At 45.2% G+C, this 16360-nt stretch overlaps 1 protein-coding gene across 1 annotated transcript in view; it reads left to right on the top strand.

Annotated features, from left to right (window-relative positions):
* The window catches only part of LOC138566320 (uncharacterized), a 514894-nt gene that overhangs the window by 342775 nt on the left and 155759 nt on the right, over positions 1-16360 (top strand). Inside the window, exon 4 of the mRNA XM_069643451.1 lies at positions 9483-9554. Coding sequence (XP_069499552.1) covers positions 9483-9554 — 72 coding nt within the window. The remainder of the gene's footprint in view (positions 1-9482; positions 9555-16360) is intronic.

Genomic DNA, 16360 nt, shown 5'->3' with positions numbered 1-16360 from the left:
TGGACGGGGTAGATATTCAAAAGCCGCAGCAACAGCAGGTGCCTCTTTACCATCGGCATCTGCATCAGCCGCCCCAAAACCACTCTGAGGACTCCCCTCACAGGACACCTGTAGGAGGCAGGTTGACTCAACATCTGGCGGTATGGCAGGCTATCACGTCAGATGCTTGGGCATTGGAAACAGTTGCCCAAGGTTACTGCCTGCCTTTCCTACGTATACCTCAGTCATCCACCGGGGATCAGCTCTCAGAAAGCTCCAGATCCGCTCCTCTTGCAGGAAATTTTGGACCTGCTAGAGAAAGGTGCCATAGAACCGGTACCTGTAGCGGAGAGGAACAAGGGCTGGTACTCCCCTTACTTTCTCATTCCGAAGAAAGACGGAGGACTGAGACCCATCTTGGACTTGCGAGAATTGAACAAATTCCTCAGAAAAGACAAATTCAAGATGGTCACTCTTTCTCAGATCCTCCAGGCCCTTCAGTTCCAGGACTGGTTGGTATCCTGGACCTTCTCTGGACCTTCAGGACGCTTATTTCAATGTGCCTATCCATCTCAAACACAGGAAATACCTGAGGTTTGCAATTGGCAACTCTCGCTATCAATTTCGAGTGCTGCCATTTGGGCTGACCTCCGCCCCGAGGGTCTTCACCAAGTTAATGTCGGTAGTGGCTGCAAGTCTGAGGGAAGGGATTCACGTCTACCCCTACCTGGACGATTGGCTGATCAGGGCTGTTTCTCCGGAACAAGCTCAGATCCAGCTAAATCAAGTGTGCCACTTCCTTCACAGACTGGGCTTCTCCCTCAATTTAAAGAAGTCACAAATGATACCATCGCAGAGACTCCAGTTCATAGGAGCGATCCTGGATACTTCCCTGGGAAAAGCCTCGCCACCAGAGGTGAGGGCTCAAGATATTCTACAGATGGTTACCAAGTTCCAGCATGCCCAACGTCTCCCAGCCTTCGACTTTTTGAGGTTGCTAGGCCTCATGGCATCCTGCATTTTCCTAGTGCCAGAGGCTCGCCTGAGAATGAGATCCCTCCAGTGGGCACTGAGGACTCAGTGGTCACAATTCTCAGGGAGAATGACAGATCTTCTTCAGGTTCCCGGCAGGGTGGCTCGAGACCTTCAGTGGTGGGCCTGTCAGGAGAACATTCTGAAAGGAGAACAGTTTTGGCAACCCTGGCCGGAGATAACAGTAGTCACGGATGCCTCACTCACGGGGTGGGGAGCCCACGCCAACGACTTGACCATCAGCGATCGTTGGTCTCCATCGGAGTCCAGACTACACATCAACCTGTTAGAGCTGAGAGCCATCAGACTTGCGCTGAAGGCGTTCCTGCCAGCTGTACAAGGGAAGAACGTCCTGATAATGACGGACAACACGGTGGCCATGCATTACCTCAACAAAAGAGGAGGCGTAGGATCACTACCCCTGTGCAGAGAGGCGATGCAGCTCTGGTTTTGGGCAATCCAAGAAGGAATCTCTCTATCGGCAGTTCACCTAGCCGGAGAGAAGAACTTGAAAGCGGACGCTCTGAGCAGGCAGAACAGTCTCCCACGAGTGGGAGCTAGCTCAGGAAGTCCTTCAAGAGATCTTCGCCCTTTGGGAAACCCCTCAGGTAGATCTGTTCGCCACCAGCCTAAACAGGAAATGCGACCTGTTCTGCTCAAGGGAATTTCCCCCGAGAAGAGCTCTGGGAGACGCGTTCATAGTGGACTGGGAGTTTCCGCTTCTGTACGCGTTCCCACCGGTCCCTGTCATTCCTCAAATGATCAGGAGGTTGAGAAGATTCCGGCGAACCATGATCCTAATTGCCCCGGATTGGGCCAAGAGAACGTGGTACCCGGACCTTCTAGACTTGTCCATCTGCCCTCCAATTCGACTTCCACTCAGAGAGAACCTACTCTCACAGAAGGGAGGTCAGGTTCTCCATCCAGACATCAAAACCCTCAACCTTCACGCTTGGCTTCTGAAAGGCTGAGGTACAAGGATTGGGACCTCCCTGATGATGATATGGAGGTGTTGCTTTCGGCAAGGAGGCCAGCAACAAAGTCTTTATACCGCTGCCGTTGGAACAGATTTTGCAGCTGGTGTAGAGAACAGAATATCAACCCTTTTTCATGTCGTACACCAATTGTTTTGTCCTTCCTACTATATTTGGCAAATCCAGGCCTTCAAATTGGCACCATTAAGGGCTATCTCGCAGCGCTATCCATCTTTAAGCGTACTGCGGAAGAACCATCCTATTTCAAATTACCCTTGGTAATACAGTTTCTAAAGGGGTTAGCCAATGTTTATCCCCCAAGACCATTCCAAGTTCCCCTATGGTATTTAAACTTAGTACTAACTTTCCTGATGGGTACACCTTTCGAACCTCTCCATTCTTGTTCGTTAAGATTCCTTACCCTTAAAACTGTTTTATTAATAGCACTTACATCTGCTAGAAGGGTGAGCGAATTACAAGCTCTTTCTTGTAAACCCCCTCATACAATCTTTTACAAAGACAAAGTTGTCCTGCAAGTGAAGCCTAATTTCCTCCCAAAGGTGGTTTCTGAATTCCATATCACTCAGAAGATTACCCTACCATCTTTCTATCCTCCTCCTCACCCGGGGAAAGAGGAAGAGAGGTTACACAGGCAAGACCCTAGGAGGGCTTTAAGTTTTTACATTAGTAGACTAGCCAGGATAAGACAGGCAGAGCAGCGGTTTGTAGGTTACACAGGTCACAAGCTGGGGTTACCAATAACTAAGCAGACCATTTCCAGATGGATCATTCTAGCCATTCTGGAATGTTATAAACTGGCAGGGAAAGCGCCCCTCAAAACCTTAGGGCTCATTCGACCAGAGGTATTGCAGCTTCATCGGCCCTCAAAAGAGGCGTGCCGGTTAAAGACATATGTGCGGCCGCTACATGGTCGTCTGTCCATACCTTTACACGTTTTTACAATCTGGATTCCTCCTCCAGTCAAGAGACTAGGTTTGGAAGGGCTGTACTGCATTCTATTCATCAATAGAAGACAGCATGAAGTCAGTACTCCCTCCTCCGAATATAGAATACTGCTATGGGAGCCTATCTAAGATGAGGAATACGTCGGAGGACACAATCCCTTCGAAGAACAAGTTACTCCTTACCTTGTAACGTTCTTTCGACGGGATGTTCCTCCGACGTATTCCTCATCGACCCTCCCATCCATCCCCGCAGTTCTACTTCCCTTGTTGTTGCAGCTTACGCTCCTTCAGGGTGATTAGTTAGTCCAGAAAGTATTATTGTGGGCTACAAAACGGAACTGAGCTACGGACGCTGCGCGCGGCCTTCATAGGCAGGATGACGTCGATACGGCGGCTGTCGAAGGACATCGACTCGGAGGACGTCGACGCGCAGCGCCCTCTAGAGAAAAAATTTTCCGAGGCCAGCAGAGCTGGAAGGAGATATCTAAGATGAGGAATACGTCGGAGGAACATCCCGTCGAAAGAACGTTACAAGGTAAGAAGTAACTTGTTCTTCTTGCCCATTAAGACTTCTCACTCTTAAGACAATTCTGTTAGTGGCTGTTACATCAGCCCGTAGGGTAAGTGAGTTACAGGCACCGTCTTGTAAGCCACCTCACACCGTTTTCCATAGAAACAAGGTTATTCTAAAAGTCAAAACATCTTTCTTATCTAAAATAGTGTCTGATTTCCATCTGTCACAAAAAATTCTTACCTTCCTTTTATCCTCCGCCTCATGCTAGTAAGGAAGAGGAAAGGTTGCATAGACTGGACCCAAAAAGTGCTCAGTTTCTACATTTCCAGATTGGCAAATCTATGACAATGTGACCAACTATTTGTTTGGTATACTGGACACAAATTGAGCCTTGCAGTGTCTAAACAAACTCTATCCAGATGGATAATTCTAGCAATCGCTGAATGCTATAAATTAGCTGGAGAAGAGCCTCCACATGGATTAAGGGCTCATTCAACCAGAGGCATGGCAACTTCCTATGCTCTTCAAAGGGGTGTCCTGGTGCAGGATATTTGTGCTGCGGCCACCCGGTCGTCAGTGCACAACTTTGTAAAGCATTACTGCTTGGACTCTACTTCATATCAAGGACTATTTGCAAAAGCCGTCCTTCATTCAGTCCATTCTGTGACTCCAACCCAAGTCGAGCCCTTTGTTTCACTTTTTGGCGGGCTTCTCCACAGAAGCCTCCAAAAGTGGTGCCACTCTGAGTACCACAGGAGGTGTGGGAGGGGGTTTAGGCACCCTGGACTGAGTTACCATGGATAGGCAGTATTCACACTTTGCGGCGCCACATGACTTGCACACAAGGTTGGACTACATGTTTGGGACAGCCAAGATAGTGAGAGACATAGAGGGAGCGGAATACAAGGCCCGGGTACTATCTGACCTTTCGCCCTTGGTGGTGGACTGGAGACACCAGCCCCCGAGACCGCGGATCCCTACATGGAGACTCGGGACCGAGGCTCTGCAGGACGAGGGGTTTCTGGAGGGCCTGATGGATGCCATCGAAGAATACTTTGATATAAACACGGGAAGCGTCAGTGGGCACACTGTGGGAAGCGTTTAAGGTGGTGGTGCGCGGGGTAGCCATTTCCCAAGCTAAGGGGCTACAGGGGGGCATCGAAAGGGAACTCCAAGAGGCGGAAAGGGAGCTAGAAAGATCTCACGCGTTGCGAGAGCACCGCTCATGATAACAGAACCAAAGTAAAGGAGCTACAGTTGTCCTGCAGCGCACTCTGGGATAGGCTATGCAGACTCAATTACAGTAAATATACGGAGAGGATACACGCAGGGGGCGACAAGCGGGGCAGACTGCTGGCCTGGCTGTATAAGAGTGAGACCCCCCGCTCGGTGATCAGTGAGATCAAGGATTAGAGAGGTTGCATATGCAACACTCAGAAAGAGGTAAATGAGGAGTTCCTTAAGTTTTATAGACACTTGTATTAGGACACGGGGGAGGATATGTGTCAAGACATACTGGACACATTGGAGGACATAGAACTGCCCACCCTGGATGACCTAGAAAGCACGGAGTTAGACGCACCAGTCACCTCGGATGAGCTTGAGGTAGTGATTCAGAATTTGCCCACTTACAAGGCGCCTGGTTCGGATGGGCTGCCTAGTGAGTTCTACAAAACATACAAGCAAGAGCTGCTTCAGCCACTGCTTGCCACTTTCAACGAGGCCTATGAGCAGGGGGAACTCCCATTGTCCCTCCGCGAGGCTGTGATCATCCCACTCCTGAAACCAGGCAAGCCGGCCGTGGAGTGCGGGTCTTACAGACCGTTGTCCATGCTTAACTAGGACAGCAAAATACTTACGGCTGTGCTGGCCAACAGACTGAAGGTGATTGGGAAACTGATACACCCAGATCAGACGGGATATGTTCCAGGCTGGAACATCACCGATAACCACAGGAGGCTACACCATATCATTGACCAAACTGAGGATGACACAGGCGAGTTGGCTATAGCGTCATTAGACGCGGTCAAGGCCTTCGACTCGGTACGATGGCCCTGGCTGAAAGAGGACCTGAAGGGGTACGGAGTGGGACCTGGATACCTCAGATGGGTCCAGTTGTTTTACAGCACCCCGATGGCGAGAGTCAGGACAGGGTCCACAATCTCAGATACATGGCAACTTTGCAGGGGGACCAGACAGGGATGCCCCTGGTCACCCATGCTATATATACTGGCATTAGAGCCGCTGGCAATATACCTGCGACAACAATATGGGGAGGTGGGCATAAGCACTGTCAGTGGAGGGCACCTGATATCACTATATGCGGATGATGTGCTCCTTTATCTGCGTTATCCAGAAGAAAACCTGCAGTATGTGCTGGAGGTAATAGAACGGTATGCCACCCTTTCGGGCATATCGGTGAACCCTAGAAAGTCTAGTCTGTTTCCTTTGGGCAGATACAGGAATGTCCCGGTACAGAGGCTGCCCGTCCTGCCAATACCATGGCAGCCCGTGATGTTTAGGTATTTGGGAATAAATATTTACCACAAGGTCGAGGCAGAACACAAGCATAACACGGAAAAGGCAATAGAGGGAATCAAGAACAGCATGGTATTTTGGTCTAGATTGCCCCTGACCATGATGGGGAGGGCGGCCTTGCTCAAGATGGTGGTCCTGCCTAGACTCTTGCACTTTTTCGTGAATGTCCCGTTTTTGATACCTAGGAGCCTATTCGCGAAACTTCACAGCGTGTGTAGGGGTTTTGTGTGGGACAGCTCTAGGAATAGGGTTGCTCTGTGGAAGCTCCAGAACCCATGTGACAGGGGGGGGGGGATAGGCCTGCCTAATTTTGAACTCTATTACCTGGCGGGGCAGCTGCAGTACGTGGCAGGGTGGCTTTCGGCTGAAGACTAGACGGAAGCTAGGTTTCTGCGTGGAGACTCAGCCCCATACTTTCTGATGGAAGTGGTGTGGTTGTGCAGAGACAAACTGGTGGGTATGGGGCGGCTACTGAGGCTGGGCTGGGAGATCTGGCACAGGACATAGAAGATTGGGGGGATTCGGAGCTGTACTCCCAGCAGGCCCCTTTGGCGGCGCTGTGCGGGAGCGACTCAACTACTTGAATCGGTCCGTAGATACTGGGAACGGGTAGGCCTGGCCACTCTTGGGGACATATAGCAGGAAGGGGAGGCATTGGACTTTCAGAGGTTGCAGGAAGAGACGGGGGTACATGGTGGCCAATATATAACCTACACTAGGCTTGTGAAAAAGACTAGAGACAGATGGCCCGAGACAGTGCTAGCGGAAGACCCTGATGCCTCCCTGGAAACTATGTATGATGTATCGGAGGGCTGGCACGAAATATCGAGGATATACGAGCTCCTGCGAGTAAGGGCAGGGAAAGAGTTGCTTCAATTGAGACAAGATTGGGAGGAAGAGGTGGGAGGACCCATGACAGACGGGCAATGGGAATGGGCCCAGAGGTACCATAAAAAGGTGTCCCGGAACGCGAGATTCCAACAGCTTCAAGTGTACGTTACCCACAGGGCTTATTTAACTCCCGGGAAGATTGCAAAGTTTGGGGGACTAGCTACGCAGCTATGCCCCAGGTGTGGGGAGGTGAATGCGGGACTGCTACACATGTTCTGGGCTTGCCCGGAAGTGCACAGATTTTAGGACGAGGTTAAGACGAAGCTGGCTGGTGGGGGGGTGGTGCTGGATGTGGAATCAGCCTGGTCATGCATGCTTGGGCTTTTGCCTAGACCCCGGCATTCAAAACACATAAGCAAGATGAAGGACCTGGCTTGTGTTTTGGCCAAGCGCAGGATTGCCATGGGCTGGAAGGCAGCCCACAGACCTAAGGTGGAGCTATGGTGGGCGGACCTCTTGAGGTGGGTGGAAGCTGAATCTGTAGTCTGGTTTGAAGCGGTCACTAGGGGGGGCGAGGAGGAAGTAGGGCCCTTGCTGGCCTGGCGGCAATTGGTGGCCTCTATGGCAAACTCTCATCAGGGTAACAACGGTACAGAGGACCCGGATGATGACTGCCTAAGTACTGTGCTACCCAATGATGCTCCTGTAAATGACATGTGAGAACCGGCTCTAGTTTAAGGGGGTGGGGGGGAGTTGGGGGGGGGGGGGGGGGGGGGGTTCTAATAAAAATGTGTTGAACTATGATGCTTTCTATGCTTTGAAACAGTTGTAGTGTTTGTTTGACTTCAAATAAAATAAAAACATTTTTTAAAAAATTAATAAATAAACCGGCGGTATGTTCGAGGCTATAAGAATTAAATAATTAAAGTTGGTAGCCTCGAACAATGGGAAAATTCCATAGAGATATATTTGCGGTTGAATATAAAAAGTAGTATCCACTGCCACCAGCCAAAACTCGATCAGGGGGGACGGAGACGTGCCCCCTCGACTAACAGACCCCGGGGCAATCGAATTGCCCCGATCAGTACGTCCACAATATGCTGGTTTGTACTGGTTTCTGTTCATAATTTGGGACTAGTAAAGCCAATGGTGACTTTACATGCCCTGGGAGACAGTAGTCAGTCCCAGGGTATGGAGTCTATGGTGGGGTGTCACTATGACACCCCTGTGTCACTGCACTGAGGGTGCTGTGTAACACACATAGTAAAAACACATGAGACCCTATGGAGTAAAAGACCCCATAGCCCATAAAACACATTAACAGTCAAAAGAACCCCTCAAATCATGTCCAAGAGTGTGAGGAAAAGAGACTCACTCTTGGCACGAGAAAAAAACAGAAATCCAGCAAAGCTGCTGGGGGACTCACTAGGTTAGGAAATTCAGCCTAAACAGAGAATTCTCCCTAACAATCCCCTTCACCTTTTCTCACTTTTTTTTAACTAGCAATCCCTCTATTAAGGCTGCCAAGTTATATGCGTTACTAAACGATCCCTCCTCCTCTCCCAACTTATTTAATCTTAGCATCATCAGGCAATGGGAAATTGACTGGAACTTATAACCTACCCCAGATCCTTGGACTCCAATCTGGAAAATGTCACTCTACGTCCATCACCGACAATCTCACCCAAACCTAATTTTTCATTTTCCACTGAGCTTTTCTTACTCCCCTACGTATTGCCAAAGCAGTAGTTTATTCATCCAATAACTGTTGGTCATGTCATGAACCAAATGCAGATTTTCCTCATTTAATTTTTAAATGTAAATATGTATATGCTTGTTGGGCTAAGATTTGGTCACGCATGCAATTCATGCTTCATTTTGCAGAACCCATAATGCTCTCAAACCTTATGCTTGGTTCCATTTTTAATGCAGCTATAAAACAGATTGAATCTCCTACTCTATTTAGTTTGTTTATAAATTTTGCGTTTCCAAACATTACGTATAACTGGAAGAATGCAACTAACCTATCGTGGAATACCTTTTGGAATTCTATTTTCTCAACCCACCGGATTGAAAAATGCCATGCTTCTTGTTTTTACTTGTTTGTACAAATTTAACAAAAAATTGAATGTGTTCATTCATTACCTAAGCACTCATGAGTAAATATAATAAACTTTTAATCAATGTTACCCCTACTCTAAATGGTACCCCTACTCTATTCTTTCCTACTGTCTTCTGTCTTGTATCTTTGTTCATGTCTCCCCCTTGTTTGTGTTAATTGTTAATCAGCATAAAATGCTCATTTAACCCATCTTACTCCACTTTTTTTGATCAATTGTAGTAGTTCTGATACATGAGAGCACATAGTTCTAAAAATGATTTGCCTGTACCATTTGCTTATATATTTAATGAAAATTTCTAAACAAAAAAAAAAATCTTGGCCAATTCAAAAGGGTGCTTTCGTTATGATGGTGTGGAAGATATGTGCTCGATTTGTAAATCTTGATATAATGTATTTTGATGTTTAGTTTTTAAGCTCTGAAAAGAGATGTACTAACCTGCAGACAACTACATGTGGATAAAGTATTAAAAACATTCAATTGCTTTGTCAGACTCGTCCTTAACTGTTTTCGAAAATGTTTGTTATAGATTTTATACAAACACCACAAGTGGAGAAGAGGAAGACAAGTCCATATTTTTCCAAAAGGTTTACAGAAGGAGGTAAGAGCGTGGATTTCAAAAGAGTGTTTGCTGAACTGTTAAGTTTAGATAACAATTTCTGTCTTGGGCACTTCAGCTGCAGACATGTGTACACCTTTTAACAAAAGTTAAATCCAGAAAAGCAACATTTTCTTTTTTATAAGAGTATCTGTTGTAGTGCTTTATCATCCATCTTTTAGTTGACATGACCAGGTGTTACTTTGCGGGTCTCTTTTAAAACCCGGGCGGGGGTGTGTTTTTCCTTTCATCTTGCAGTATGGTGGGTGATGAAAAAACTGTGGATGGAATGATTTTTTTTTTCCTAGTCTGCTTTTCCCTATCCACATATTATAGCCACACATTGTTTAATTTTGTGCCATTTCTCTTGAAAGATGTTGAACACATTGATCTAACTGTGTCTAGTTTAACATGGGGAAACGAGAATGACAAAATACTTCTATTTCATGCAGGCCTACTAATATCACCACTTAGAATTGGCTTATATATGGTGCTAAAATGAGTTACTCAAGTGCCAACTAGTCCAGAGTCCAGCAAATGTGTTTTTATAAAGTTAGTAGAGGATTGAAATGCCAACAGCATAAGAAAAGTTTCAGCTATAATTTTGCTGCTTAGCTTTGGATTTTAGACTTGCTCCTTAGCACCATGATTGGCTTTGGCTTCCGAAATAGTGTTCTAGCACCACACCTAGTTTTGGGTATGTGATGGGACTTAAGCTCCATAATTAACTTTGGCTCATACATGGAATGTTGTTACCACAATTAGTTTTGCTTAAGAGCAATATGTAGTTTTGGTTGACAAGTACTGCTTTAGCCATACTATTACCAATTGGCTTCAGCTTGTAGGTGGCTCATTAGCACCGTCTGTTGTTGCTACATAATTTTATCTGAGCTGTACATGGAAGGCAGGTTGAATGATGGAGTTCCTTTAAGCAATGCCAAAACTGTTGGTTTTGCTTAAACTGAATTTTTGCTTGCTGTGACTAACCTTTCCTTGTGTTTTTATACTGATGGATTAAAGGATGCATACATGTATTTATCTAAACTAACTCTAACTTTATAGACCAAGGGAGGGGTTATTCTTGAGAGATAATGATCCGCCTTAAGTTATTGCAAAGTCGAGGGATACAATCTGGGGAAGAGCCATTACCTCGAAGGGACAATTACCCTTTCCGAGGTCGAACATGCTCTTGCCACATGGAAGTGTGTGATATATTGTGTGGAAATATAGCACACAAGTACTTGTAATGTTGATTTAATTAAGATGTAACTAGTGATTAAGCTTAATACACCTGGTCGAAGGCCGGAGCACATAACTGGTGTTTTTATAAGGTTCTTGGAGCATAACGCCTTGTACAGCCCAAGGGTAGGATTTATAAATGAGTATGTTTCTTGATCCCCGATATTTTCCTTAATGCAGTAAAAACAAACATATGGCAGAACATGGAGAAATTAAAGAAATAAAAGTATATAAATCTATAAAATCATATAAAATAAGACACTTGGATTTAACCTGAGCTAATGTCCATTGTAAAATAGTGCTATATTTCTGTTCATGTATAGAATTATTTTATGTAATTTAAAAAATCAATCAAAATGTATGGAAATCAAATTTGAATGTAGCCTCATAACCAGGATGAATGAACTACTCAAGATGAAGAACGTATCTAATGAACTAAAATGAGTATTTCTCAGCATTTAAAAAAATATGCACCTACATTCTAAGAACTTTGGCTAACAATATTGTTATACCAATCCAGGAATGCAGTTATTTACAATAAAATATGCATTAATCTCCTCCTGATGATCTATGTTTATAGCAAAACGGGTGTTGAGGACGAACTGGATTTATTAGAGGATAAAAATGATTTAATAAGATTAACATGTTTGCATATTGAGGACCAGCTGGATTTATTAGAGCATAAACTGGAGTTAAGAAGATGCACATAAATGTATGCAGTTTGAGAAGCCTAATTGGATATATTAAAAGCTAAACTGGAATCATGAGTTAACTAAAGTAATGCAGTATAATGGATTCAATAAAATGCATTAACACTAAATTGGATTCATGTAGAAATTAGCATACACGCCCACATTAACAACAACCTTACCCACTCGGAGAATGTAAGTACAGGAATAGCTAGCAAGTAAATCAATCCAAAAACAGTTACAGCAAAGACAAACTGGGATTCAAGGGCAATTGGCCAATAGAAAAGCTACAGGATTCTTAGTCTTTGCCCGGTTTTGGGATGTTAATTGTGTGGGATTATTCCATTGCGGGGGTAATGCAGTCGGAGGACAGGAATGAGTTATACAGCTTGGCCATGTTGGCGCCAAGATGTGAACGTATGCTTTATAAAATCGGGCTGTAAACCAGTCTTTCTGCTCTTTGCCTCTGCTCTTTGCCACATTTGGATAGAATAGCGAATATTAGCCACTAGCACATCCAGACTGCATTGGGAACATTACCAATGTCACATTTAGACAGAATTGTGAATACTGCTTACTTCCCATCTAGACAGGATTTTGAAGGTGGCCTAGTGCCACATTTGGATATAATTGTGAATAATGGGGTGCGTCATATGTGGACGTAATTGTGATTATTAGCCGGTGCCGGATCTAGATAGAAATGCAGAGATATTCACGCGCCACTTCTAGAAAGAAAGTGGAAATTCAGCACATATCACTTCTAGATAGCTAGGCAAACAACCAACCCACTAAAAATTTCAACCCTCTGCATACACCTCTCAAACTCTAACCAAATACAACCACAACCCTAAAGCACAACAAACAGCACAAACTTCCCTACTCCGCAACAGTTTCCAGTTAAAGGTTCGAATCCAAAAGGATCGAATGCCATAGGATCGAGTCAATTTGACCTAAAACAAAATGGTCGCATTTTTTTTTTTTATATATATATGTTTTGGGTTTCTGTTTTGGAAAAAGTGATTTTTACCACAAAAAAGGGTATTTGGGGTGGAAACCCCCCCCAAAAAAAATGTTTTAAAAAAAATGAAAAAAATTTTGACCCTTTGGTAATTCGATCCTTTGCATTCGAAACTTTGACCTAGAACCCTCTGCAACAACAAAACAAATCACACATGGCTCCGCACAACATCACAGGACGGCTACCAACCAGAATGCATCCCAAAGCTCAGCGAACAGTGTTAACCGAACTGAGGCTGCCAACAGCACATCACTGCCCTCTTGCACTCATCCTGCTTTTTCCCACTAACTCACCCGTCCCCCCCGCCCCATCCCCTTTCCTTTTCAGATCCGCAAGAGCGCCAAGGGACCACTCCGATGGTGTTAGTGCGCAGTACAAATATCCTTTAACATTATTGTGGAAGGACATGTTATGTTAAAGAATGTTTATAATGCACACTATCTTTTTTTTAAATTTTTTTTTTTATTACTTGTACATAATCACAGAAAAATGATTTTTACAAGAAGAAGAGACAAAAGAAAGGAAGTACAGTCTTGTACCCGACCCCTCTTTACTTTTAAGACAATCGGAACTTATTCAAAAGTAACAGGTACAGTAGACGGTTGGCCGCCATGTTATTTTAGATGTGGCGAGCCGAAGTAGGCCCAGGGATCGCGAACAAGTCGAGATGAAAACCTGCCAGTTGGGGCGAGTCGTTCACTTGACCAATCCTTCAGCAAGGGTCTGTTACGGTAAATCAGCCACCGTCATAGAAACGGGTTCTGCAGCACCAATTTTACAAAATGCAGCTTCAAGTATTTTAGCCGTGGCTACAGACCATCGAGTTTTTTCCCCTGATATAAGACGGAGCCACCAAGTTTCTTCTTCAATCAGGACTGAGTCCGCCCATAGAGGTAGCAAAAACGCAGAGCGTTCTAAGCAAAGTGAAGGGCAGCTTAGAAGTTAAGTGGCGTACTGACTCAATAGATTCAGGATTTTTACACCGTCTACATGTTTTGGAAGCAGAAAGGTTTCTTATCCCTAAAATTTCTCTGGTGTGCAAAAGGTTCAGCCGGGCCCTTAAAAACGTGCTCCTTAATTTTTTGTTCGGAAGTTCGTACAATAGGCTAGCGGCGTTTTGAGCCTATTATATGTGGGAGGAAGGTGATTCAGTAGTTTGGATTAATACTATTGAACAAGCGGCATCATGCAGTCTTGGTTCTTCAGCTTCCCATTTACTTTTTGAGGGTTCGTGATGAGATTGTCTGTTGTGCATGCTAGGTCTTGAAGTTTGGCCACTTGCTTTTCTGACCAGCTCAGGAGAGCAGAACAGTTCGATGATGCCAACTCTTGGCCGATTATCTCAAAAATAGGAAGATTATCTTTCAGGAGAGTCTTCCTAAATAACGCCAGAGCAGCCACACTGACGGTTGCGCTCAATGAAAGAAGCCCCAGTTCTCTTCTCACAGATGCGATTGGAATCGCGTTGGGGAGTCCGAGGATGGTTTTCCATATGTAACCCTCGAGTTTCAACCAAAGCGAGTTAGGCATGTTAATCATAGCGTCCATCCCGTAGGTGAGTGCCGGCACCATTTTGCCCTTATAAAAGTTGATGGCCGGCAGCAGGGAAAATTTGCCGAATTTACGGTCGACCAATTTGAGTTGGGAGGTTAAGCTTTTGGCTTTGGACCACAAGTGAAGTTGCATCGCTGAATTACGTGTAGTCCCATCCAAAACTAGGCCAAGATATTTAAAGTTTGACACCACCTCAATTCTTTTGCCATTCACTGCCCAGTTATTGCTGTGTTTCTGGGGTAGATTTGATTTTCAGAGGATCATGATTTTGGTCTTTGACTTATTTATGGATAAGTTGTTGGAGGCCATATAGTTTGCTAAATTATCAAGCTGGCGCTGTAAGCCAATTGGGGTCTGATCGAACAAAATCATGTCATCAGCGTACAAAAGTCTGGACAGTCTTGTGGTGCCACATTATTGTGGAAGGACATGTTAAGGAATGTTTATAATGCACACTATCACCCTGGAGTTGTCCCCTGGTGCTCTGGTGGATCTCAAGAGAGTAGGATAAGAGTTGGGGAGAATTTTCATTTCTGTGCCAATTCCCTTTAACCTTAGAGACCCCCCATCCCCCAACTATTTTTCTGGACTCGGGGCTTTTTAAGTTGAACTGCTGAGTGAATGGGACTTTTTCTATCACTGTTTTTTCTGACTAGCATTTGTGTGTTTCTTACTGTTTAATGGCGTCTGGTAAACTCCATCTGCTTTTAGCATTGACACTTGCAGCACCTTGCAGTGCCACTGGGGTCCCTTGGACTTCTCTTTAATGTTTTACATTTTCGTGGGTGAACCACTGTTTCCAAGAATAGTAATTTGACTCCCGTCTTAACTTTTTTTTTGTGGGTCCAGCACACACCACTCATAGTAACCCTTTTAACCCACTCATTTTGTGACATTCTGGTATACTAACTCACTTGAATGGCTGGTGGCAGTGTTTTCTTTTTTACTACCTTGTGCCATGTATCTGCAGGCTGAGTCCTCAATTGCAGTACAATACCCAAGGGTGACCATTTTCTCAAAATGGCCCCAGTCTCAATTCTCGTCAATTTATTGTGGGCTTTTTCTGTTTGAATCTGGTTTTAGTCCTTTGTGTGTTTTGGTTTTGGCGGGCTTCAGCCCTGAAACCCGCTCAGGCTCCAGTGTGTCTGGAAAGGCAGGAAGTGAGGGAAGGTCTCAGGCATACCTAGAGACAAAGGACAGGGAAATTCTAAGTGAACCCAGTTCTGATGATCGACAGGCTGTCCTGGAGGACAGCCACCATGCTGGGTGATTGACAGCCTAGGGCTGTGAATGAATGGGACCTTGCTTAAAAGGCGAGGTTTTTGGGACTTGAGGCAGACCACTGGAGGACAACATCCCATGAAGAAGACGGGAAGAGATGCCAACAGCACCCTCCTGGACCGCAAAGTGCCTATTGAAGCCCAGCAGCTGTGCTGATCCCATTTTCGTTTCGACTTGGAAGACCTGTATGGGACAACTTCCACCCTTAGGCTGGTGGGACCAACTAGCTTTAAGACAAACTATTTTGGCGCAACCCTTGACTTGCAGTGAGATTCCAAGGCTTCAGAATCCAATATCTGGGGACCCCCCTGATCATCTGATCATCTTAGAGTGCATTTTCTTTCAAAGTGCGAATCTGTCCAAAACTTTGTGGGCATCCAGAGGACCCTAAAGAAGCAGGAAATCTTTGTCCAGAGTCCCCTCACCAGAATCCAGGACATAGGGATCAAGTAACGTCTAACCAGAGCTGTTGGTTCTTCTTTGGTGCTGAGAAAAAGGCACCAAAATCAGAGCCCTGAATCAAGGAGAATCCATTGCTGCTGAGTCCCTCTCTCTCGAGTGCTGCGCAGGATCCCACCAGACGTATTCCCTTTCGTCACCACAACAAGGGACGAGGGTCTGCTGCACTGCAACCAGAAGGCATCCAGCTGGAACACATTCTTCAGTTCACAGGTACTGTGGGGCTTGGGGTACATCAACATTTTGCCATTTGTGGTGCTTCCTACCTTGGATGGTACTATTTTACCCTCTTTAGAGTTGACCTCAACTCACTTGCACTGGCCTTTCAGCTTGTGCTTCTTCCTCTTGAGTTGCTGTGATTTTCTATTCGAACTACTGATTATTTAAGAGCATTTTCTAAGCGAGCATCTGAACTTTGAACTGGCCCATTGACTTTGGCTGTCCTGGCTCCCTAAAGGACCCCTTCTGAACCTATTGGCTTCCGCAGTGTGTGTGTGTTTTATTATTTATAATCTTTTTATTATTTATAATCTTTATTTTAACAATATTTTATTCATAATAGTGCTTGT

The sequence above is a fragment of the Ambystoma mexicanum genome, chromosome 2p, assembly GCF_040938575.1.
Source record: "Ambystoma mexicanum isolate Mex_15411 chromosome 2p, UKY_AmexF1_1, whole genome shotgun sequence".
NCBI lineage: Eukaryota > Metazoa > Chordata > Amphibia > Caudata > Ambystomatidae > Ambystoma > Ambystoma mexicanum.
The sequence above is the reverse complement of the archived record's forward strand: the minus strand, read 5'-3'. Positions and strand labels throughout refer to the sequence as shown.